Source organism: Dasypus novemcinctus, chromosome 22, assembly GCF_030445035.2.
Source record: "Dasypus novemcinctus isolate mDasNov1 chromosome 22, mDasNov1.1.hap2, whole genome shotgun sequence".
Classification (NCBI taxonomy): domain Eukaryota; kingdom Metazoa; phylum Chordata; class Mammalia; order Cingulata; family Dasypodidae; genus Dasypus; species Dasypus novemcinctus.
Genome location: NC_080694.1, coordinates 34,869,456 through 34,894,598, shown reverse-complemented (window position 1 = coordinate 34,894,598; position 25,143 = coordinate 34,869,456). Strand labels below are relative to the sequence as shown.

The 25,143-nt window shown below is 47.2% G+C and overlaps 1 protein-coding gene across 1 annotated transcript in view; it reads left to right on the top strand.

The window, feature by feature from the left end:
* The window catches only part of SLC22A23 (solute carrier family 22 member 23), a 221,153-nt gene that overhangs the window by 25,012 nt on the left and 170,998 nt on the right, over nucleotides 1–25,143 (top strand). The window contains exons 2-3 of the mRNA XM_004483396.5: nucleotides 18,588–18,691; nucleotides 24,939–25,093. Coding sequence (XP_004483453.2) covers nucleotides 18,588–18,691; nucleotides 24,939–25,093 — 259 coding nt within the window. The remainder of the gene's footprint in view (nucleotides 1–18,587; nucleotides 18,692–24,938; nucleotides 25,094–25,143) is intronic.

Sequence of the window (25,143 nt, the reverse complement as noted above, 5' to 3'; positions counted from 1 at the left end):
AACACAGATTCCCATGCCGCTGATAACAACAGAAGCGGACAAAGAAACAAGACGCAGCAAAGAAACACAGAGAACAGACAACCGGGGGTGGGGATGGGAGAGAAATAAAATAAATCTTAAAAAAAAAAAAACATTTTAAAATGGGCCTGTGTCATGGTTTCATGGCCAGCTTAGCTCAGGCACCGAGTAGTTGCAGAAGAAGTCAATGCTCAGTGAAAGAAGAGCTCCGAGCCCTTCCTCTGCGCTTCCCATCATCCCGCGTCAAGCTCGTGATCTGTGCCCTCTCCCCTTTCTAACATAACACCCAGCGCGCATCCCGCATCCCGGGCGGGTCTCCCTCTCCACTCTGCAAACCCCCCCAGCCTCCTTTGCCCCACGCTTCCAGGCCGCCACATGGGCTCTTCCTCTGCCTGCAACGCTCCTCTGTCCCTCACCTCCTGGCACACACACCTGGCCAAGGTGTGGCCGTCACATCCCCCTTCTGCTCTTCCCAAGGCTGCACAGCCTCTGATGCCCTCCTTTACCTACCTTCCACCCCAGCCCGTTCTCTCCCAGGGCCGCACCTTCTTGTTCAAGTCTCCTTTTCCACTGCTGGACCCTGCACTACTCTCTCCTCAGCGTCCGCTGCTCAGTAGGTGGCCGGTACGTGGCCTGTGCCGGGCAAGTCTATTTCTCGAGAACAAGAGCCAGCGGCGTGGTGTCGCCCGCCTGAGAGTCCAAGGCGATTGCATAAGGTCAGAAGGGACAGCCACTCTTCTTTTCCTGCGGGCGCTGCCCCTGCCGCCCTTCTCCTCCTGGGCACACTTGAGGAGAACCGGACGACGTACCGGGAGGGACGGTTTTTCTGCAAGAGAAGCAGCCACTTGCTGATGGCGAGAGGTTGCTGTGCAAGGAAGTCTAACCTTGGAGAAGAGTTTCTTGAAAATAGACTCTAGAAGACAGAGAATAGGCTGGAGGAAATCAGCTGCTCCCGTGCTTTGTGCTGCAGTCTTAATTTGGGGAAGTCTCCTCAAAGGGCTGACGCCATCTGGGTTGAAATTAATTGGTACTTTGTCTAACCCGTTTCCTTGGGTTTGCCGTTGATGAAACTGGAGTAGAAATGAACAGTTCAAGTTAAGACTTGGAGATAGACTGTCTTTTTTTTTTTTTAAACTAGACCTGTTTTGTTTTGTTTTGTTTTAGGAGGTACCGGGGAATGAACCCAGGACCTTGTACGTGTATAGCATGCGCTCAACCACTGAGCTACGCCTGGTCCGTGGTAGACTCTGTGCTAAAAAATAAAAGTATAAATAATGGCCTGGGAGTACGGGCCTACCTTGTTTTGTTTTTGTTTGTTTGTTTGTCTGTTTGTTTCCTTTATTTTTAATATTACAGTAAAAATATATAAGAGGTTCCCATATGCCCCCCACCCACTCCTCCCTCATCAACAACCTCTTTCATCATTGTGGCACATTCATTGCATTTGGTGAATACATTTTGGAGCACTGCTGCACCACATGGATAATAGTTTAGGTTATAGTTCAAACTCTCCCCCAGTCCATTCGGTGGGTTATGGCAGGATATATAATGCCCTGCACCTGTCGCTGCAATATCCTTCAGGACAACTCCAAGTCCTACAAATGCCCCCACATCCCATCTCTTTTTCCCTCTCCCTGCCCTCAGCAACTCCCTTGGCCACTGTCCCCACATCACTGCTACAATTTCTTCCATTACTAGTCACAATAGTTCCATAGCAGAATTGCGCTTCGCTTTATTGCACCTTGTGGGTATTGCATTTTTGACAAATTGGAGGTTTGTGGCAATCCCGTGTGGAGCAAGTCTGGGGGCACTGCTTTTCCAGCAGTGTGGGCTCAATTTGTGTCTGTCATATTTTAATGAAGGTATGTACGTTGTTTTTTTCTAGACATAGTGCTATTGCATGCTCTAATAGACCATGTATTGTGCAAACATAACTTTTATATGCATTGTGGAAACCAAAATATTCACGCGACTTGCTAATTTATTGCGATACTTCATTGTGGTGGCCAGGGACGGAACCTTCCATATCTCCAAGGAATGCCTGTATGTACCCACCCAGGGCTGCAGCTTCCTGGGCATTGCCCTTCTGAAGAGGCGTGGTGGCTTCCAGGGACGTAGCTTTGCTTGGAGGCTGAGTTCACACAGTTAATTGCCTTTTATTGTGGTTGACCTTTGCAAGAGTAGCTTGTATTTGTCCATCTTTCACCAATTAGTGGTTAAAATCTCTTGCAAAGAGGGAGGAAAATAGTCTTCCTTTTATTTTCTCTGATCAAGGGTAGAAAGAAATACCTCTGCTTACTTGGCATACGCTTCTGAACACACGGCTACCAACTCTCCCCACCCCCCCCCAAATCATGCGTATCGCCAAGGGTGACAGAAGTGTTTCACCCCAACCTTAAAATCCCCGAATTCCAATGCTTTCTAATTTGCATCATTTTCCTACATTAGGTCATGAAGAGCCAACAGTATACACATGCCAACATTTCTCGTATTCTCGCAGTCCAAAGATATGCCCTTGCAGTGGGAAGGGGGATCCCAAGGCCAAGTGCCTTTGGAAAATGCGGCACAGAGCCCCCTCCTCACGATACGCCTGAAAGGCTCTGAGGAGTCCTGCAGTCGAGACTCCCATCCCAGCCGCGCTGCTTCCGAAGTGTTTCGTTGAGCATCTCATTCCCTCTTCCCTTGCCTTTTGCTTGCTCTTCGCCTGGGGCAGAGGAAGAGAGACATGGGGCCCTGCTTTCCCACGGCCCCCGACAGGCTGGGCATAGGTTGCGTCCAGGTGCCTGTGTTTGAATCCCTGGTTAATGGAGAGGATCATTTTGAGGTGTCCAGGAATTCCATCTTTTCAGTGCACACTGGAGGGCTGAGATGGGATTTGGGTGCTCTGGCCGAGCTATGTGAGGAAACCCCAAGCACTGTTCATAGTTAATCCCTACAGCAAGAAAGACCGCGTTTCTTAAAGGATCCCTGGAAGAGACCAAACTGCTTATCACTTTCACTGCCTGGGCCTTCCCCCTACAGCCCCCAGTCCTCTAGGTCCTGTGAGGCTTCATTCTGTTAGCCAGTACTGTAAAACCGTGTAGCCTTCCTCGGGCTGCAGGGCAGAGAGGGGCGAGGGGTCTCCATCACAGAAAAGCTGGTGAGGCTGATGGAAAATGACGTGACCTGGCAGCCACTTTGGGCTCTTGAGTCTTCTCTCCCCTTTCTGACTCTGGCTGGGATTCCAGTGGTCCAGGACACGCTCTGTCTCTTGGCCCTCTCCCTGGGGCACTCAGCCAGGCCTGCTAGCAGCGCCCGCGTTTGCCCTCCTCAGCTTTGGCTTTGGCATAAGGACGCTTCTTGGGTTTTATTTGAGGAAACGTCTTGGAGAAGGGTCCATCAGTTGATTGGAGAAGGGCCCATCAGTTGACTTGTCCCTCATGACATCAGAGGCACCTGGAAGGGCAGGTAGGGGCCTTTCGTCGCCTGCCCCCCCCCTTCTGCTGGCCCCCTTCCCCTCCCATCTCCCAGGGGCTCTAGCCGCAGTCCACCCTCCCAGCCTGAAGTCGGGGCGAGCCTGGCAGCCAGAACACACTGTCACGTTTTGCTGTCTCGCTGCCAGCTTGGCACAGTGATTTTAGGAGGTTCATGTTTAATTTTGTGCAAGGGGCAAAAAATATAACAACCCTTCTGGGTATAAGAGGGTTGTTAGCTTTTGAGAACCAACCTCCTTTTCTTTGTTTTGGTCAGAGAAATAGTCTATTTAATGAAAGCCTGCAGAGAAGTCTTGGAAACGGAGCTGCATTGCTGTCCCCGCCTTGCCCCCGTGAGGCCAGAGCACAGGGCGTTTCACCCTGAGGTTTGGCGGAAGGGCGTTTGGAGACCCTGTTGAGTCCCCGCTGCCAGGTTGTCTCGACCTTCCCTGCCGGCTGGGCCAGCTGTGCGGACGGCTGTGTCCTGCCAGCGTCTTCGGAATGCACCCCTCCCACTTTCCGTTGTGGTGCTGGCTGTGTAGACAGGGTGTGAAAATAGCAAGACGGCCCTTAATTTGGAGCAGTGAGGGGTAAGGCTAACAGGAATAAAGGAGAGGGTAACTATCAAAAGTCTTTTTGGAAATCATTATATTACTCTCAGACTCAAATGTCACTTACTGTCACACATTAGCCCCTAAAGACCTGCGTAATGACTGGACAAAATTAACGCGCAATTGGGAAGCAGATGTGGGTCAACCAATAGAGCGTCCGCCTACACTATAGGAGGTTCAGAGTTCGAACCCAGGGCCTCCTGGCCCATGTGGCGAGCTAGCCCACACGTAGTGCTGCCACGCGCAAGGAGTGCCGTGCCATGCGGGGGAGCCCCACGTGCAAGGAATGCGCCCTGCGAGGAGAAGCACCCCGCACGAGAAAAATGCAGCCCACCCAGGAGTGGCGCTGCACACACGGAGAGCTGACGCAGCAAGAGGATGCAACAAAAAGAGACACAGATTCCCAGTGCTGCTGAGAATGCAATTGGACACAGAAGAACACACAGTGAATGCACACAAGAGAGCAGACAACTGGGGTGGGGTGGGGGGAGGGGAGAGAAATAAATGAATCTAGGGAAAAAAATTAACAAGGAATCATCACATTTTGCAAGTTTCTACCTTGGGCACATACCTGATATTATTTTGGACTCTTGTTAAAACAACCCTCTGTTATAGGTTTGTTTTTTTTAAAGATTTATTTTATTTATCCTGCTCCTCCCCCCCCCCTGCCATTGTTTATGGTTGCTGTTTGCTCTCTGTGTCCATTTGCTATGTGCTCTTTGCTGTGTGCTCTCTGTGTCTGCTTGTCTTCTCTTTAGGAAGCACCAAGAACTGAACCCGGGACCTCCCATGTGGGGGAGAAGGACTCAATCGCTTGCGCCACCTAAGCTCCCTGATTGTGTCTTTCATTGTCTTTCCTCTTTGTGTCTCTTCGTTGCATCATCTTGCTGCACCAGCTCATTGCGCCTGCCCATCGCACCAGCTCTCCCTCTCCAGGAGACACTAGGAACCGCACTGGGACCTCCCATGTGGTTGATGGGAGCCCAGTCACTTGAGTCACATCCGCGTCCCTGTTGTAGGTTTTATGCCTCCTACATCATAGATGTTGAAACTGGGACCCCTGAGAGGTTAAATCACGCCCAGGATTGCACATCTGGCAAGGGGCAGAACTAGAATTGAAACACAGGCCCATCAGACCTCAGATCTGTGTTCTGACCACGGTGACCCATTCAAAGCAGCAGCCTGAGAGCTTGTGATGGTCTCTAAATTCCCTGCCTCCAAACTCTCGTTTACTACATGAAGCTCTTCCTCAGAGAGAGTGGTCAACTACAACCAGCCCAAGTATAATGAAGCCACATTGGTAAAAATTAGAAAAAAATGCCATCTCAGGCTTCTCCAGAGATGTGTGTGCATATAAGAAGACATTTGTTAGAGGAATTGCCTCATGCGACTGTAGTGATTGGGAAAAGTCCAAATTCTGTACGGCGGGCTGCAAGTTGCGAACTCCAGTGAAGGTGTCAATGAATTCCCCAAGGGAAGCTGGCTGACGTGGAGGCAGGGATTCTGATCTCTCAAATCCAGAGTTCTAGCTTTAAGACCTCCCGCTTGGAGATTGAATGAGGAGACTCCCCTCGTTGCTGACAGTGATCTTTGTTGATTGTAGATACAATCAACTGTAGATGCAATCAACTGACTACATAGATGCAAATCCACATACAGAAGTCACTCACAGTAGCAATCAGGCCGGTGCTTGCTTTACCAATCCACGGTCACCATAACTCAGCCAAGGTGACACATGAAATTAACCACGCAATGACGTGCTGTTGTAGCTAGAGCATTTGTTGGGTTCCTTAGCTTCAGAACATGCTGTGGGCCAGTTGCAGGCTTGAAGGTTTTGTGTTCCTTGTTTTTTAGAAGCTTGTGTCTTCATGGAAAAGGGGACCATTTTAGAGTCGCTGTTGTATTGGCTTCCTTCTGAGCTGGGCAAGGCGAAAAACAACCACCTTGTTGGAAGAGATCATTTTCCCTTCCCGTCTTTCCAAGATGGTTGCCCTGGTGTTGAAAGAGGAGAAAAACTGGCTGAGCTTCTCAACTACTCTGATTCATATTTAAAAAAACAAGGTGACTCTCTGGCAGAAAGCCCAAGAGTTGGTCTCAGTGAAAATGTTGGGTTAATTTTTTTCAGTCCTTCGTGGTGGGGGGGGGGGGCTTTGGTCTGGAATAAAGATGATTAATGGAGTGGCCATTGGGTTATTAAGCATATGTGCCCCCGATGTTCCTGATTCTGAAGTGACTCACCTGGGAAGCTTTGCTGGGAGAGTCTTATGTCCCTGGGCATCGTTTTTAACTGTTGAGAAAAAATATATATTTTAGTGCAACCACAACTGAGGGAACTGGTTCTTCCCACCTCTGGTTTGTGGCAAGCGTCTTTATTTTGAACAAGTCGCTTTCGCCTCTCCGGGCTTCAGTGTCCCCACTTCTTAAAGTGAGTGGACCTTGACTCTTTCCGGCATTTCAGTGTACTACAATTCTAATGAGAAATAAAATGCTGTGATTTTACGTTTCATGGCTGCCATGAACTGCCATTCATAGGCCCTTTGCAAGTTATTTTGGTTTTGTCACGTAACAAAGAATGCCAAGGCCTGTCCCCGTTCCCCTGTAATACTTTGCTTCTGTGCGCAGGAAGTGCACGGAATACTTTGTTAGACAAATGTTATGGCCTATAACAATTTAATATAAACCAGATCGTTGATTTTTACCTGCACGAATTTGGGCTATATCTTTGACTTTGCTGGGGAAAGAACATGAGTGTTAATCCGACCTGGATTGATCATCTTTTGCCTATTGGCTGGCTGACTTTGAAGTACTTGTCTCTCTTGGCCCCAGTTTCTTCTGCAAAATGGATAGCTAGTAAATGGATACACCCGTGCTGTAGCACTGCCGTGATGCTCAAGGGAGAAAGGCTGTTTTTCTAAAACATCTGGGAGAAAGCCTAGCATGTGGTAGCTTCTTGATAAATAGCAGTTTCCTTTCTAAACCATGCTTAATTCATGTGCTAGATCTGTTCTATGGAGGCAGAATTATTCATTGTTTTACATAAAGTTCTCATATACCTGCTTTTCTTTTGGCTTTTATAATCAAAGCAGAAGCATTTTCCCCTGGGGGGCCATTACTAACAGTGGAAAGTTTGGTGGAAACATGTAGAAACTATATTGCCTATATAAATTTCGTATGATAATTATTCCTTAATTATTTAAACGAAGTTATATTTTAAGAAATCACATCAGGACCGCATAGGATAAGAAGGTAAAGGGCATGGCGCAGTGAGCACGAGCGAGCAGCAAGCCTCCTGACTTCCGGCAGTGGCCATTCCTCTGCCTCCTTTATGCGTTCGTGAGAGTGGAGGCGCCTCCGTTCTAGGGACAGAGAGTTAAGTCGCTGTCCCTTTCTGCAAGGAGCCCGCAGTCTAAGGCAGGAGTCAGCAAACTTCCGCTCTGAGGGGCCGGACAGTAAGTATTTCAGGTTCTGCTGTTAACATGCGAAAGCCACCATCGACAGTACATAAATGAGTGCGCGTGGCTGTGTGCCAATAAAACTTTATTAGCAAAACAGATGGCAGGGCCGCATTGGGCCTGCAGGCTCTGGTTTGCCGACCCCTGCGTTGGTGGGAGAATGATTTGTAAACAGAACGATAATGTATAGTGAAAGTAGGTGTGGGTGTTTATCATGAGCACAGGATGCCAGAAGGGCCCAGAAAGGTCATACCTGATCCAACCAGGGCGATCCCTAAACTGACTTTCTTAAACTGGACAGAAATTGGGAATTTTATTCATTGTGCATTTATAATTCTGTCTCCTTTTCCCTTTTCCTGTAGCTAATTGTGTGCTGGCAAAGGTAGTAGGCGCTCCTTGAAAGAAGAAACCACAAGCCGGGCAGAAACTGCACTATATTTGAGCCAGTTAATAGAGAGTATTATGTGATTTGGGCCAAAATGAGTCTTAATCTTTGAGGAGGAAGATTAAGCCTGAAAACAGGGGTGTGCATGGTGTTGTCCGGGCAGTGCAGAGAGGAACAGTCCAAGCAGAGAGCAGGGAGGACGCACGGGGGTTGGCACGGCTAGAGGGCGGCAGGGCTGGGAGGTAGGGGGTGGTGGCGGCGACATCGGGGAGCACCTGCCAGTCACCCTGGACGGCGCGTGGGCGGCGGGACCCCGAGGGGGTGAAGCAAAGGGAAGATGGTTCTCTCCTGATGCATTTCTGCGTTCCTAACCTGATCCTTCAGCCCCCAGTGTCCCGCACGTGGCTCCTTCCTGGAACTCGGGGGAAACTTTTAAACATTAATGTTATGGTACTGCTTTGTACTATGTCATAGTATCCTCTAGCAACACGTGATACCACTTCTGAATTACTAAAATTCGAGCCTTCAAGTTACTTAAGAGCGATTCGTTTGTTAGACGCTTGTGTGTTGATTTCACTTGATTGATTTCCCCTTTAATGCACAGGGGCAGCCGTCCTTCCCCCTCCGCTCCGCTCCCCTCCCCCTCCCCCTCCCCTCTTCCTGTCTCCCTCTATAATTTATAGGGCTTACTCTTTTTTTTTTTTTTAAGAAATTAGAACTTTATTATGTTTCCAGAGTGTAAACTGATTTTATATCAGGATTCTTTGATAACTTTTAAAACTGTATGTAACCTAAACTTATTATAATATATCTCATTTTTCACTTGCCAACCTAGAAAATATAGTGCAAGTTAGATTTAACAAAGAAAAAAATAATCAGTCTAAATTGCCTCCTGGAGAAAGCCAACTAACATAAAAGTACCCCACCCAAACAAAAACAAACATTCACGAAATAGATTATAGGGCTTGCTCTTAATTTCCCTTCTTAGAGGTAGCTGGTGAGGGCTTTTGCTAAAATAAGCACCTTAGAGTTTGTAAAAAGACTCTTCAAGATTCTGGGCGGACCTTGCTTCTTGGATGCTTTGACCCTCTGCTGCTCTGCAGGATGTGTATTTCACCTCCTCAAATGCCAGAGAGAGCATGATGCCGAAGGAATCAGAGCGTTCAAGACCACAGCCCTCTGCTCAGGACTTCACGCGTCCTTATTTCCTTTAAGAAGCAGCAGAGAAGAAAGGAACGCCCCGTTGTGCTAGCCGTAATCCCGCACGCCAACTACGGGAGGTCCCCACAGCTTGTCACTTTTCTATTTCCCTTTTAAATTCTCTCAAAGAAATTCCATGTATCTGGCCCTTTAAAAATGATCCGATCCCTTGAAGATAGAGAAAATCCAAGGCGAATAAATGAAGCGTGGTCATTGCTGTTTCTCTTCCACTGGGAAGGGAACAGGCACGGCCCCAGGTAGGAAGTAGGTAAAGAGAGTTCGTTTTAAGAAAAAAAAATAGATCATTGCTTAAAGGTTAGAAAGAATCTAAAATGCCTGTGTTAGTCATAAAAATGGGGTGCAGGTGAAGTTGAAGAGATTTTAGTAAAGTTGGGTGCCATTGTTGTGAGTGGGTTTCCTACAGATTCTCAGCAGTGCAGCTTTTTTATTTTATTTATTTAACCGCCCCCTGTTGTTTGTGCTCGCTGTCTGCTCTCTCTGTCCATTCACTGTGTGCTCTCTGTGTCTGCTCGTCTTCTCTTTAGGAAGCAACGGGAACTGAACCCAGGACCTCCCATGTGGGAGAGAGGTGCTCAATCGCTTGAGCCACCTCAGTTCCCTGCTTTATTGTGTCTCTCATTGTGTTTCCTCTTTGTGTCTCCTTGTTGCATCATCTTGCCACGCCAGCTCACTGTCTTGCTCATCTTCTCCAGGCTGTACCGGAAACCAAACCTGAGACCTCCCGTGTGGTAGGCGGGAGCTCAATTTCTTGAGCCACATCTGCTTCCCAGGAGTGCAGCTTTGGTTGCCAGGTGGAGCCTTCCATTTAACCTGGATACACTTGTAATCAATCTTTGTTATGATTTCCTGCAAAATGTCATGGTTGTGATTTGGGAACTAAACTAGAATTAGAAAAAGAAAGTTGAGGAGCAATTTGAGCCACAATTAACGGAAAACAAAGAAAGGGAACTCAAAAGAAAATTCCTCCAGAGTACCTGGCAGGGACACTCATCTTGTTTAAGGACGCTTGCAAGGGTGCCAGCTCTAATTGGCACTCGTGATGGTTCCTGTTGACAGAGCCTTCCCAAATTGGGGGATCAGCTCAGAGGCAAAAAGCAGAATGTAATTTGGGGTTTAAAGCATGCAACATATCTTGAATTTTGATGGATTCCTTTAGGGAAAAAAAAAAATCCATATCCTGGTAGATTAAAAACACTGAAAATCACAAGGGTAGCAAAAACTGCCTAAACGTTGAAAAGTAATTAGAGCTGATGCATTTCATCTGTGTAGCTCATGGAGGGGCACTCCTTTGCCCAACTGCAGATGAGTTCTTCCAGAATGACACCGTGTGCACGTGCATGTGTGTGTGTTTGGCCATTTCTATTGTCTTCAGTTAAATGCAGTGCACATTGTGGTTATAAAACAGCGGTTCACGAGAGGCTTCCTGAAATCCTACAGGTGGGGGGAGAAATGGTTGGAGAAGAAAGCTGACCTTACTTTTCTCTAAATCCCTGAGACGCTGCAGGAATTGTGTTTCATTGCAGCATTTGAAAATTGAAGCAGTGTTGTCCTCTTTGTAGTGTTGAGTGGATATATGTCCTTTTATCTCAATGGACTTTCTTCGGGCTTTGAGCAGATAGCTCAGTGGTTGGTAAAAACCCTTGTGGTTTGCTGATGGAACAAGCTGAGACGGGGATCTACACTTCAGGTGGTGGAACTGGAGGGAAACTTTTCATTTGGTTCCCTAAAAAGCACCTTTGCTAAAATAAGTAATTTTCAAGCCACTTTCAAAGTAAGCTCTCTCTAGGCCTGAGGATTGTGTTAAAATACATATTCCTGAAAAGGCGCAACAGGTTTGGTGTGGTTTGATTTTAAACCATTTTGTCTTACCCTCTCCACTATCAATCACCATGGGTGTTTACATTATATTTAGCTGGGTTTTTAGTTTATAGAATAATTGTAGGAAGTTTGGAAAAGCCAAGGAAAGCAAAAAGTCAAAAAACAAAATCAATCTTGATTCTGTCCCCTAGAGATAATCACTCTAAATATTTTGGAATATGTCTTCTAATCTTTTTTTTTACTTATCTTCCTTACATATATAAATAACTTCTCCATTCCCTGCTTTTTCTTCCTGAGGTTTTTTCATCCCATTAAACCATGAGCATTTTCCTCAGTCAGTTTTAAAAAGCAAAAATTTAATGGTTACATAATATTGTTGGACATTTATTTGGATTTACATTTTTTACTCTTCTAAGTGATTAGCAAGTGCATATCATTGTTCTGTGGGCATCTCTGATAATTTCCTTGGGGAAAAACATTCCGAAAAAGATAATTGCTTGGTTAAAGGGTGTACCCTCTTTAAAGAAGTTTGCTGCATATTGTCAAAATGCCTTTGAGAAACACGTGGCCGTGTTTACACTCTTAGCACAGATTTGCACCTGCTTGTTCATCCTGCATCTTTGGGAAATTTTCTATTAAAGAATTAGAATTTGATAAACAAAAATAGTATGGTACGATTTTCATTACTGGAGTTGACCCTTTCCCGAGTGTGTTTTTTAATCATTTGTATTTCATATTGTTAGTTGTTGGGGAACTTTGCCCAATTCTACTTGGATTATTAATCTATATTGATATGTAAATAGTTGATAAGTATTAAGGATACTAACCCTTTAGATGTATTTTAAAAATTTAGGTATTCATAATTTTGTTTATGGTATTTTTGATGCATGGATGTTTAAAATAATAATAACTAGTAACAATAAAATCTTCCCTCAGTTTTTATTCTTAGCTTTTATCTTTAGCAAGTCCATCCCCACTCCTCAATCAGCTAAGTAATGGGTCTTCTTCCCATTTTTCAATGTTTTTGTTTTACATTCTCTTTTTTTTTCTTCAAAGATTTCTCTCCCCTTCTGCCCCGCTCCGCCCCGCCCCGGTTGTCTGTTCTCTGTGTCTATTTTTGCTGCATGTTCTTCTTTGTTCGCTTCTGTTGTCAGCGGCATGGGAATCTGTGTCTCTTTTTGTTGCGTCATCTTGTTGTGTCAGCTCTCCGTGTGTGCAGCGCCATTCCTAGGCAGGCTGCACTTTCTTTCGCGCTGGGCGGCTCTCCTCATGGGGTGCACTCCTTGTGGGTGGGGCTCCCCTACGCAGGGGACACCCCTGCGTGGCAGGGCACTCCTTGCACACATCAGCACTGCACATGGGCCAGCTCCACACGGGTCAAGGAGGCCCCGGGTTTGAACCCTAGACCTCCCATGTGGCAGGCAGACGCCCTAACCACTGGGTCAAGTCTGCCGCCCTACATTCTCTTTTAACATAGGATTTATTATGACTGAAAATAAGCTTGCTTGCCTTATTTCTCATTCATTTTCCATCTTCTTTAGACTTTCATTCGTTTCCTTGATGACTATTTCACCCACTCCATCAAGTCAAGCAACTCGAGTATTCCTTTTTATTTAATGTCATGTTTATAAAATTTATTCCATTATTTTATCCTTTACAGATTTGGGGAGAAAAACAGTCCACCGAGATTCTTTGCAACCTCTGCCTTTGATTTTTGACAAAACATTCACAACGAAAAAGCAGAGCTCAGCAATGAGCTTTTAGGTCATTCCTTTCATTGTTTTGGTCCTGGCTGGCAAGCAGCTCATGGCGTCACCGCAGGAACCTCCCTGGCGGTGACACAATGGCACAGAAAGCAAGCCTAAGATGATGAAACGGGGCTGTGTCTTTAAGGCTTTTACGACCTTGTTCAACCTTCTGATGAGCTATTAATATGCTTGGTTAAAAGACTGAATGACTTGAGGGGCACTGTAGCTGATGTGGGAAGCAGGTGGGAGGGGGATTTGCATTAGTTCAGGAGGGAGGATGGCCCGTGGCCCGTGTCTTATTTCTTTCCCTCTGCAAACTCCACCCCCCAATATGTCATCAGGGAATAGGGTTCCACTTGCAGGCAGTGGAAACAACGCTAGGTGTTTGTGGAGATGGTGATTTAAGACAGGGAAAGAAATGCTTACTAAATTGCGGGAGCAGCTCAAAGCTGGGCTGCCAGAGGGTTCTAGGATCAACCCCCAGAAGTGGCCTGCCAGGGACCTGTGTCCCAGGAGGAGGCGGGGAATCGGCAGTGACTGTCCACAAGCACACTCTTCAGCCCCTGATGATCTCACCAGCAAAACCCACTTCCCAATACTCTCTCTTTTTTTTTTAAGATTTATTTATTTATTTATTTCTCTCCCCTTCCCCCCCACCCCAGTTGTCTGTTCTCTGTGTCTATTTGCTGCGTTGTCGTCTTTGTCTGCTTCTGTTGTTGTCAGCGGCACAGGAATCTCTGTTTCTTTTTGTTGCGTAATCTTGTTGTGTCAACTCTCCATGTGTGTGGTGCCATTCCTGGGCAGGCTGCACTTTCTTTTGTGCTGGGCGGCTCTCCTTATGGGGCGCACTCCTTGCACGTGGGGCTCCCCTACGCAGGGGATGCCCCTCCGTGGCAGGGCACTCCTTGCGCACATCAGCACTGCTCATGAGCCAGCTCCACACGGGTCAAGGCGGCCCGGGGTTTGAACTGCAGACCTCCCATCCCACTACTCTCCTAACAGCCCTCCTGATTCAAGTCATCCCTGAAGTTAGAAATCAGTTGCACACACTGTAAGTTATGTTTGGTTGTGTACCTGATGGGCAGGACTGAAATCGCGTTTGAAACCTTAGCCGCAAGGGAGTCGGGCAGTGTCAGCCTTCCCGTCCTCAGCACAGTAACACACAGTGGAGGGAAGTTGGAATAATGGATGATGAATGAGCCGACTGCTGTGTCCTGGTGGTGGTGGTGGAGCTGGACTGCAGGGGATGGATTCAGGACGCGTTTACAAGGTAGAAGAATGTCCTGGAATTGGGGATGGACTTGATATGGGGCTATGAGAAGCGGGAGGGGACAAGAGTGATGCCGGAGACAAAACCCATTGTGTGAAGTCCTCATGTGGCACTCTTGAGACCAGTCCTCTGGTCAGAATTGCTAGGCCTTTGCTTCGTGAAATGACCGGTTGCCATATCTTTCCTCCAGCAATTGCAAAAAATGCCTGCGAGCCAGTTTATCTCAAAGCTTCCTCGTGCTTCTGAAATTCTTTGCGATAATAACCGGGCCTGAACACATTATTTTCTTTATTGTATTTTTGGCAATACCAGGAGTAAAAGGGGAACGACCAGGTCCCCAGCGCCACCCTGCCCTCTGTGCTGGAATGTGCCGTGTGTCTCGAGGATTTCAAGGGCGTGTTGTCTTTAGCAGATTCCAAGGCTCCAGCGTGAGTCACCCTTCCCTTGATAAGCCCTGTGAGGCCTCCTCTGCTGATTGAGCTGTGATGCTCATCTTTGCTACTTGGGGGCACTGTCTTGTCCTGGGGCTCCCCAGCATCCTCCGCGGGGGGTGCGTGCCCCACAAGCAGAGGTCCAGCTCCCAGTCTCTCTGTCCTATTTCAATTCCCCATTCCTGTATCCTTCAATGGTAGCAGTTTTGTCGAGCTGACCACCGAGCATCTTATTTCCGTTAGCCGCTAATTGGGTGGCGGCTGCCCAAGGTCAGGTGTATTTATCAGGCGGTGTAGCTGGCGACTGTATTGGCAATTTCCCGCACTGCTCCGAGATGCTTTCATTACCATCCCGTTTGTTTCCTGGCCACCCAACATAAATATCACGTCCTATAACCAGGTCAGCTGTGGTATAGTGTGCATTTCTTAATTTCCAGAAAACTGTAGGAGATTAGTTATCTAGTAGCAATAGCTAGGGTTCACAAATTTCAGGGACCGTGAAGAATCTGAACAAATAAAATTGACTTAAAAAAAAAAAATCACGTCCTCTTCCGGGTCCCCCAACCTCACATAAACGCGTCAACGGTGCGTCTTGATGGAGGCATGTGGGGGTTACAGCAGGGGGAATGGTTCACTGCCGCGAAGGCAGCGCAGGCTCCGTCCCCGACCCCACCTTGGAATGGGGCGGGTTTGCCCGTTAAGCACCTGGCAGAGGCCGACGCAGGTGGGGGGGGGTCGTGGCATGAGTGCTCATGGGGCCCGGGGTAAGGGCCACTTCTTATCACAGTAGGGAGGTGAGTTTGTAGATGCACGTGTCACCCTTGGGGTTGAATAGTTTGAGTGCAGAGTCCTGGGCTGGGTGGAGAGGAGAGGAAAGAACCCCCCACCCTCTTTGCCCCAGGATTTACCAGCCGTGCTGATAAATGCCGGCCCATGGTTCGTGGGACTGCTGTAACTAACATCACAAAGCAGAACCTGCCTGCCTGGGAGGAGAAACGGGCTGCACCCTGCAAGTTCTTTCAGCCAGGGGATGCAAAAGAAGGTTTTTCCTGGAAACGGCATCTGCACGGTTGCTGATTTTTCAGCCTCGCCCCCTGAACTCCTAGTCTGGTGCAGTCCTGCATTTGTTATGCACAACAATACTCCTCCTGATGGTACACTTATCCTACAGCCTTTTTTTTTCTTTCATTTTTTTTTTGAAGATACATAGATCACAAAAAAGTTACATTAAAAAATACGAGAGGTTCCCGCATACCCCACCCCCACCCCCCACTCCTCCCACATCAACAACCTCCTTCATCATTGCGGCACATTCATTGCATTTGGGGAGTACAACTTGGAGCACTGCTGCACCGCATGGGTTATAGTTCACATTGTAGTTTGCAAGATTTGCCATATGACCCAGCAGTTTCACTGCTGGGTATATACCCAGAAGAACTGAAAACAAGGACACGAACCGATATATGCATACCAATGTTCATAGCAGCATTGTTCACTCTTGCCAAGAGTTGGAATCAACCCAAATGCCCGTCAACAGATGAATGGATAAACAAAATGTGGTATATACATACAATGGAATACTACCCAGCCATAAGAAGGAATACAGTACTAACACATGGGATCACAGGGATGAATCTTGAGGACCTTATGTTGAGCGAAGCAACCCAGGCATGAACAGCAAATACTGCATGACCTGTCTGATATGAAATAAGCAAACCAAGCTGTCTCAGAGAGCTAGAGACCGGGTGAAAGGTTTCTACAGCCTTTTAGCATGCCCTGCTCCTGGGAGTCGGTGGTGGGAACCTCCGCCCAGGATTGGGCCCTCGTTCGTTACCTTCAGATGGTAGAGATGAGCCAGGCAGTGCTGGTTCTCAAACCTGAACCTGCACCAGAGTCGCCGGGAAGGCGGGCTGAGCCGCATGGAGGGCTCTCACCTCCAGGGTTTTGGTTCAGGCGTTCTGGGCGGGGAGGGCCCAAGGATGTGCATTTGTAACAAGTTCCAGGGCCTGGAGCACATTTGGAGGACACTGGACTGGGCCTCGCGGGAGGCTGACCCTCTAAAAACTCGCACATCTGGATTCTGGATGACAAGATTCTGGGCACCCAGTAGTGCACCCCTCCCCCCACCCCAGCAAATTTCTAAACCTCAATAACAGGACCCCAAACCGCCCTTCATTGATGCCTCCGGGTCCTGCCTGAGCCTGGCTCTCCAGGCCACTCCAGGAGCAGGTGGCCCAAGAGGGGTGAGTCATTCCCTCCAGGTGTCTGGAAAGGTCACCTGCCTCCCCCAGGAGAAACTGGAACAACGTGAAGATAGCTGCCATCCCAGTTTGTTTTTGTTTTTTTGTTTTTGTCTTTATTTTTTTAATGTTACATTAAAAAAATATGAGGTCCCCATATACTCCCCACCCCCCTCACCCCACTCCTCCCCCCATAACAACAACCTCCTCCATCATCATGAGACGTTCACTGCACTTGGTGAATACGTCTCTGAGCACCGCTGCACCTCATGGTCAGTGGTCCACACCATAGCCCACAATCTCCCACAGTCCACCCAGTGGGCCATGGGAGGACATACAATGTCCGGTAACTGTCCCCGCAGCACCACCCAAGACCACTCCAAGTCCCGAAAACGCCCCCACATCACATCTCTTCCTCCCACTCCCTACCCCCAGCAGCCACCATGGCCACTTTCTCCACACCCTCCCAATTTGTCCAGACCAGGTGAACACTCTGTAGAGCCCGTTCTCGTGCAGAGGCTCCGCGGTTCCCAAAGCCCCCGGAAGCAGACACCCATTGCTGGGCAAGTGGTCTCCCCCCAGATGCCCGCAGTGAGCTTTGAGGACCCTCAACGCCATAGTCTGGTCTCAAGATTAGACAGGCCAGGGGGCGGGGAGACATCTGAGACAGAGCTCAGATCAGGTCTTGGCCCGGCGACTTCTAGACCATTCCACACACCCCCGGGCCTGTTTCTGTTTCCCGAATTCCTTCCGTTCTGACATTTCCCAACTCCTGATGAGGTCACTCGTAGTGCTTCTCTCCAGCTTCCTTCTTCACCCCACCCCTCCATCTCCACCATCTGGGAGTTCAAAGTCCAGGACTGGAAGCTTGCGCTGCCTGCTTGCACTAGCAGGACGGCAAGTCCAGTAGTGGTGGGCGAGAAGCCACGGGAAGAGCTGTGGGTACCGCAGGCTGGGAGACGCGACCCTGCGCGGTCCTATTTATGTGCCCATGTGCCAGAGGAGAGCTGTGTGGACTTCAGGGTGGGAACTCACAGGTGTCTCACTTGCACACATATCTTCGAGGGAAGGAGCGTGAGTTTCCCTCCCGCTTCTCCAAATGTAGGGAAGAAAAATCAGGGGGTTGTTTTTATATTTTTTAAAAGAAGTAAAAATTAGGTGTGTGTTTGGGGGGAGGGGGGTTATGTGGTAATTCCCTATACTTTCAGTGTAATTTTTCTGTGACTCTAAAACTTCACTAAAAATAAAGGTTTTTTTAATTACGGAAAAACATTTAATTGTAAAATTAGCCTGAAAGTTATGTTTCCTAGTTAACTGGTTTTCCCTCCAATAGAGGAAAAATCTTGAGTGCGGAATAGAGAAAAAAGCAAGGGATGTTTATGAGGCAAAACCAAGAACGTTGAGTTTCAGTTGCTCTTTCAGGGTTCATTGTGAATTCTCACCTTTTTAAGACTGCTTACAAAATTTGGGGAGTTTTGGGGGAAGAAAACACAAAAGTTACTTTTCATTTCCACATGTCATAGGACAACCCATGAAAAAAGTAGACAGGACCTTTCCATCTCAAGGGCTTTATAATCAGCTCTGCTGGTTGGAAAGATTGGGAAGTGGGGGGCTGGGGACCAGGGGGCATTTGGTCTGTTTGGATGCTTCCCATTCCTCTGTTTATATGTCCTGGGGTAGCTGGGACATATATCCCTAGACCTCTTGCATCCCTCTTTTTTAATCTGTCATGAACAAAAAGCATACATCTTTTGTGGGCATTCTACAATACCTCTTTGAATTTTCAAAAACATTTAAGAGACCCTTACTGGTGTTTATATAACTTAGAGCTGAAAACAGCAACATAATAAAGAGGTTGTTATTATATTGTCCTGACGATTAACTACAAACAGCATCTGTGTATGTCTCTCTCTGATTTATTTTCTATTTGCCCCTCTCTAGTGGGATCTTGTGTGTGATAATGCCTGGAAGGTCCATATCGCTAAGTTCTCCTTACTGGTTGGATTAATCTTTGGCTACCTAATAACTGGATGCATTGCTGACTGGTGAGTACCACTGTGCCTACCGCATGAACCTTTGGAAGCCACAGCATTCCTTTGCTGGCTAGAGAGAGCTGGTCAGCCTTAGCTTACTTTCCTGGGCCTTTTCTTTGCCTGTTTGCTGGTATCAGAGCTGAAGGGTGAAGCTGTCACCTGGAGAATTCAGAACTGAAAGAATTATTCAGTGCACGTAGCAGACTGCTGAAGTAAGAATTTAAATTCATAGCAATTCGCTAGCTTCTAGACTCTATCAAAACCAGCCTGCAGCCTCATCTACTAATGAAATTCAGTGTTTAGTCCACAAAGGCTCTTGAGGATTTGGGCTCAGTGAGATGGATGCAGGAAAAAAAAAAAACAGATAAAGATGATATCTGCTCTTCAGGGGAACATTGGGGGAGAGGAAGAGCTAGAGGCACCTTCACCCCATGAACTGAAAGTGCTATAGTGCCTTAGAAAGTCATGCAGATCTTAGAGGGAGACAGACTTTGTGGCTGGGTTGGCTGGAGATGCCCCTGGGAGGTCCATGGAGCTATGGACAGCATTCAGGTCCTGGATGCGCCATGTAGGCAGGGGAAGGCTGGTGATCAGAGGTGAGAATGCACGTGGTTGATGTGGGTCGGTGAAGAGGTCTAACTGCCTGGAGCAGAGGTTGTGGTACAGGACAAGTGCCGAGGTTGGTGGGATGGAGGTGGGGAGGGGAGGATGACGGCGGTGATGATGACAATAACAAGGACGACAATCCTGGTACACAACCCGTATCAAATGCTGGGCGTGTGCCAGGCACTGTGTCAAGCATTTACACACATTAAACCATTCTGTCTCCACCACACCCCCGTGAGGTGCCTCAGCTTTCTAGTTGAAAAACTGAGGCACAGAAGTTTAAGGAAAATTCCCTAATTTCCTTCAGCTTTTAAGTGGCAGAGTCAGGATTTGAAACTAAGCCCCATGGCTCCAGAACCTGCTCTTTACGAGTATGCTCTAAATGCTTATTTCAGGCACTGGGGGGTCCATTCTGTGGTCAGGAGGGCAGGGCGTGATGCACTGTGTAAGCTGAGGAGCCTCTGCACCACGCAGACGTGGGTTTCGAGTAATGGGACCGCCAGAGGACCGAGGCACGGTATAACTGTTTCCCCTTTTCAGTTCTTTTATCTTTAAAGGAAGGATTTTATGGATAAGGACACCTTGAACTCAGTACCGTGCTAAGGGAAAGCCTGATAGGGAGCAATTCCTTCCCTTTTGTGGATTTTTGGGGTTCATGATACCTGGCTGAGGATTTCCAAGGGAGCCTGGGTGGTGGGTGCAGCAGATGGGACCCAGGGGGATTCCTAGACCATTTGAAGTTGTAGAAATTCCCTTTCAGAAGCTAGCCTATATTTGAAAGTTCCGTGTGCTAACACTATAATGTGATTTCCTGTGTGTCGAGAATCTGCTTTAATCATTATTTCTAAACACTTCTTATGAATGCATTCCCTGTGGACAGTGAACAAAGAAGCCGTCCATGCTTGAGCCCCTTTGGTTTTGTGGGTGGGCCTGAAGGTTTTTTCCCAAAGCCATATGCTTGAGATCATGGATTTTTAGATGATACTTCACTGGTGTAAAATCTATTCTAACCCCAACTTTGATTTCCCAGTTAATCTGCATCGAAGCAGGTTAGGAAGGTAGAATAATGCAATCTGTGACATCTGTCTAAAAACAGAAACCGAACTGAGATTTTTTTAGTGTCCTGATTCTAAATCCAAAATATAACTTATTGAATAGAGAAAGTACACGCAGAGTTCTTTTAATGAATCTGTTATAACGGTGTAAAATGTTTCAAAGTTGTTGTCAGTTTCTCAGTTCTCACATCTACATTTTGTTTGGCCTCCACAACCACATACGTGGTTATAGCATGGAACGTGGAGATAGAAGACGAGAGCTTAGGGCCTTTGCGAGTAGCCAGAAGTCTCACAAGGCAAACCCCCCTCTCTTACTTCTTCAGGAAGATCCATGGTGGGCGGGTGAGGGCTGGGTGTGCTCCAGAGAGCCAGAGGTGGGCTGCTTTTTACCGTGTTTTTGTGGTAAGTTTGGGTGGACCTTGGTTTCAGGGGGAAACTTTGGTGTTTTCCACCTCAACTTTGGTATTTGGGAAATGGACACATTTAAAGGGAGTGGTGGGGTGGGGGTGGTGGGGTTGAATGGGACCTCATATTTTTTTAATGTAATATTTTTACAAAATCAATAAAAAAAAAATTTAAAAATAAAAATAAAATAAAGGGCACTCCCAATTCCTCTGCTTCAGCTGCATGGGGAGACCACCCCAGTGAGAGCGGTTAAGCCTTTCAAGACGGCAGTCAGCATCTGATGCTGTTTTAAGTAGTATATACATATATATATATTTTTTTTCTTTCTTTCTTTGAGAAAGGTATTGTTTTCAGCACCAACTTAGTTTGGGGACAGAGACGGTGTAATCTGCACATTAGTTTCCATGTCCACAGTAAGCACCCCGGGCAGTGGCTCTCCTTGGCTGCTCCTCCGTTGTTTGGATTTTGCTGGACTCCTACTCCTTTGGCCTCCGGAGCTCTCTCTCACCTTTTCTGCCCTCCCTGGGCCTGGCAGGCTGGCCTCTCGGGGTACCCGGGAGGAGGCCTGGCCCTCCAGCACCTGGCCGAGTTGACCCACCGGGCAGGCCAGCTGGAGATCTGAGGGCCAGAGCCACGTCTCCACAGGGCTGGCACTGCCTCCACACAGAGCTGCCCTCCCTCGCTCTGGGTGCAGAACCATCCCTCCCCGCCAGCCCCTTGGAGGACGCCGTCCCTCGTGGCTTCTCCCATCTTTCCACTCTTGTAAAGAACCCCTTTATTCAAGCTTCCAATCGCCTCATTCAAGGTGGACCTTGTCTCCTGTTGAGAAGCTCTGTTAGTGTTCTATGGCTGCTGTAACAAATTACCATGAACTTGGCAGCTCAGGCTGCACAAGGGTGTTATCTGACCGTTCTGGGGTCCAGAAGCCCAGCACACGTCCCCCTGGGCTGGTGGCACAGCATCCACTGACCGTTTGCCTCCTGGAGGCTCCAGGGGAGAATTCCTTTCCAGCGTCTAGAGCCACCTGCACTCTCTATCCTGTGGCCCCTTCCGCTGTCTTCAAAGCTGGCCGGTCCTTGTCAGGCTGCCAGCGTTCCAGTTCCCTGTAGTGGGAGAAGGTTGTCCGCTTTTAATGACTCGTATAATGAGATCCTGCCCATGGCTAATCTCCTCATCTCAAGGTCCTTGCCCCGATCCCATCTGCCGAGTCCCTTTGGCCACAGAATGCGAACTGTCCACAGTTTCCAAGGTTCAGAATTGATCGTCTCTGTGGTTTTGATCATCTGCCTTCCACCGATCCGAGCTGATAAAGTCCTCTGCCTTCCAGCGTTAGGAAAGTGATTCGATTGTCATCTCTGAGCAGATCCTGCTCTGAGGGGCCAGTTCTCAGCAAAGCTCCAGGGTCGTAACTAACATTTATTAAATGCCCTCTACATCACTGGTACATGCCTACATCTGACAAGAACGATTGATGGGCTTTTTTCTTCTTTTAGAAAAACTTTATGTCAACTTCAAAAAATAAAATAACAGACAAAAGGCAGCTCGACAAATTATGGAAACGCTGCTTTAAATACAAAGCAATTTAGAGTATTGACAGGTCCTCACTCAAAAAAAATTTGAGGCTCATTTGAGCAAGCTTGGCCTTTCTCAAGAGCACGTCGTTCCTGAGTGGTTAGCCTCGATTCAAAACTGGGGTGCTCTGACTTCAGAGAACATGTTTGCCCCACGCCCTTAAAGATGAATTTGTACTCAGTACTTTTAGGAACTCTTTGGAAGAGGGGGATTTAGAAAAGTCTCCATAATTTAAAAAAAGAAAATCGAGACTTTCCCAAAGGCAGACTGTATTTGGTGCTCATCAGCCATGTGGAAATGGAGGAAGGAATCACAACGATACGTGCCCAAACATTTAACTTTTTAATTTTTGCCAGACATTGTGGTAACATCCAGCATGTCTGTGAACGGCTGTCCCTGTTTTTAACAGACAAGGGAAGTTCAGAGAGGTATTAATAAAAATGGGTGTTAGGTTTTGTTTTGTTTCCCTGCACTTGGACAAAACCTTCTACCTGGTCTTTCCTGACCGGATTTAGTGATCCCAGCACCAGCAATGGAAAATAATGGCTAAAATCTCAGGGCAAGACAATTGCCTTACATTTGTATTGAACTCATAGCCTCATTTCACTCAATCAAAATGACCAGTTAGGATGGTTAATATTAGTCAGCCAAAGGGGTGCTGATGCAAAGTACCAGAAATCTGTTGACTTTTTAAAAGGGTATTTATTTGGGGTAGAAGCTCACAGTTGTAAAGCCGTGAAGAGTAAGTTACTTCCCTCACCAAAGTCTGTTGCCACGTGTTGGAGCAAGATGGCTGCCGGTCTCTGAGGGCTCAGCCCTCCTCTTCCTCCTAAGGCTCCGTGGTCCCAGCTTCTTCTGATCTCTGTAGGTTGGGATAAGGCTGGTTGCTCTTCCCCAGCTTGTCTCCTTGTAGACTCAGCTGCTCTGCTTGCTCTACAACACCAGCTGTAAACTATCAGACAAATGGCTTGCCTCTCTCCCTGGGGCTCCATCAAAAACTAAGCTCTCTCCTCTGCCTTGTTGTTTTCACAAAGGGGGCGGGGACTCAATATCCTACGGAATCAAAGCCCTAATCTTCATTTAATCAAGTAAAAGTGAAACCTCTGAATTTAATACAATCAAATGAATGGTATCACACCCAGAGGAACGGATCAGTTTACAAACATAATTAATATTGTTTTTGGATTTCATCAATAATATCTGCCACAGTGCCCTAAAAAAATCCTGTGTGAAATTCTATCCTGTCATTCCCTCTTCAGAATTTTCTTTAAATTTTATCCATCTCCATAGGGCGAGCTTACTTACTGGGTATTACTGTTTTGTTTTGTTTTTAATCGACTTTATTGAGAGAGAATTTATATACCGTGAAATTTACCCACTTTACATGCACAAGTCAATGAATTTTAGTATACTCAAATGAGTTATACAACCATCACCACGATCTCATTTTAAACATTTCTCTCACCTAAAAAGAAACCTCATGCCCAGACCTTGGCACTAATCTACTCCCCCCCCCCTCTCTTTCTCTCTCTCTCTCTCTCTCTATATATATATATATGCCTTTTCTAGGCATTTTAACTTCAGGTTGATGCCTTTTCACAAATAAGTCTAGGGCAGTTCAAGCCATTCACTCACCCTAGGTGGTATTTGGGGTGCCAGGCCTGGATTTCTTGCCCCCCACTCACCTGGGTGTATAGATTCTACAGTCCCAATTTCTCTGATGATTTCTAAGTCCTGGCTGATTGTGTTGCATTGATTTAGCCTCAGGTATCTTGTTTGACAGTGGGTTGTCTGCCTGTTGTTTCAATGTGTTGACGAAGGAAAGATGGACGCTTAGCCCACGAGGGATGGAGAACTGGAGATGGTCACGCCCCAGGGACCACCCTTCCTGTCCACCCAGCCATGCCGAGAAGCACATCACCCCCTGTATCTTGTAAACCTGCATGTGTGCACTGCTCTTCCCCAAATGCTGTACTCCTTCTTAGCCCTCCGCTGCTAGTTTACTTTCAGGTCCTCGCCAGCCATTGAAAGTTCATGTGATCTTCTGGGGTTAAATCCCTTAAGGATGGGTGGTGTGTTGCCATGTTGTCATTGGAATGCATGGACAGAGTGCTGGGTTCCCGGCTCAGCTCTGATAGGTTGGGTGTGGGCTCAGGTACCCCACAAAGGTGACAACCCAGTGCCTGCCTTGGCTCTCGAGTGAAGCCTCAAGGTCAGTTGTTTTCTCGAGACATTTTAGGCGGTATCAAGCATTTATGTTTGGGATCTGTTACTCTTGTCTGAGATTACCCTTAGACATACTAAGATGTGATTTACAAAATAGGACAAGCAAAACAAAAAGTAAAATGGTTCTCTTAGTAGGAATCAGTCTGAGTGTCTTTTTTTTACCCAGTAGCTGGTAGAACTCTGCATCTTCTCTGTAAATCGAGGGGGGTAGGCTAAATTTCCCCCTGCTGTCCTCTCTACCCCTAGTATTCTGTGACCTACCCAGGTGAGTCCAGGTGGTATGAAAAATTTAGCCTAGCACTCATTCAGCATACATTGAGCACCTGCTGGATACTGGGTTCCAGCATCTAGTATCCTGTTTAACGATTCCAAATTTTTTCCTTCTCCATCTGCAGGGTGGGCCGGCGGCCTGTGCTACTGTTTTCCATCATCTTCATTCTGATTTTTGGACTGACCGTGGCACTGTCGGTGAATGTGACGATGTTCAGCACACTCAGGTTCTTTGAAGGATTTTGCCTGGCTGGAATAATTCTCACCTTGTACGCATTACGTAAGTAGAAACCTTCAGAACTTGTCTTTTAAAAAAACGACCCAAAGTAT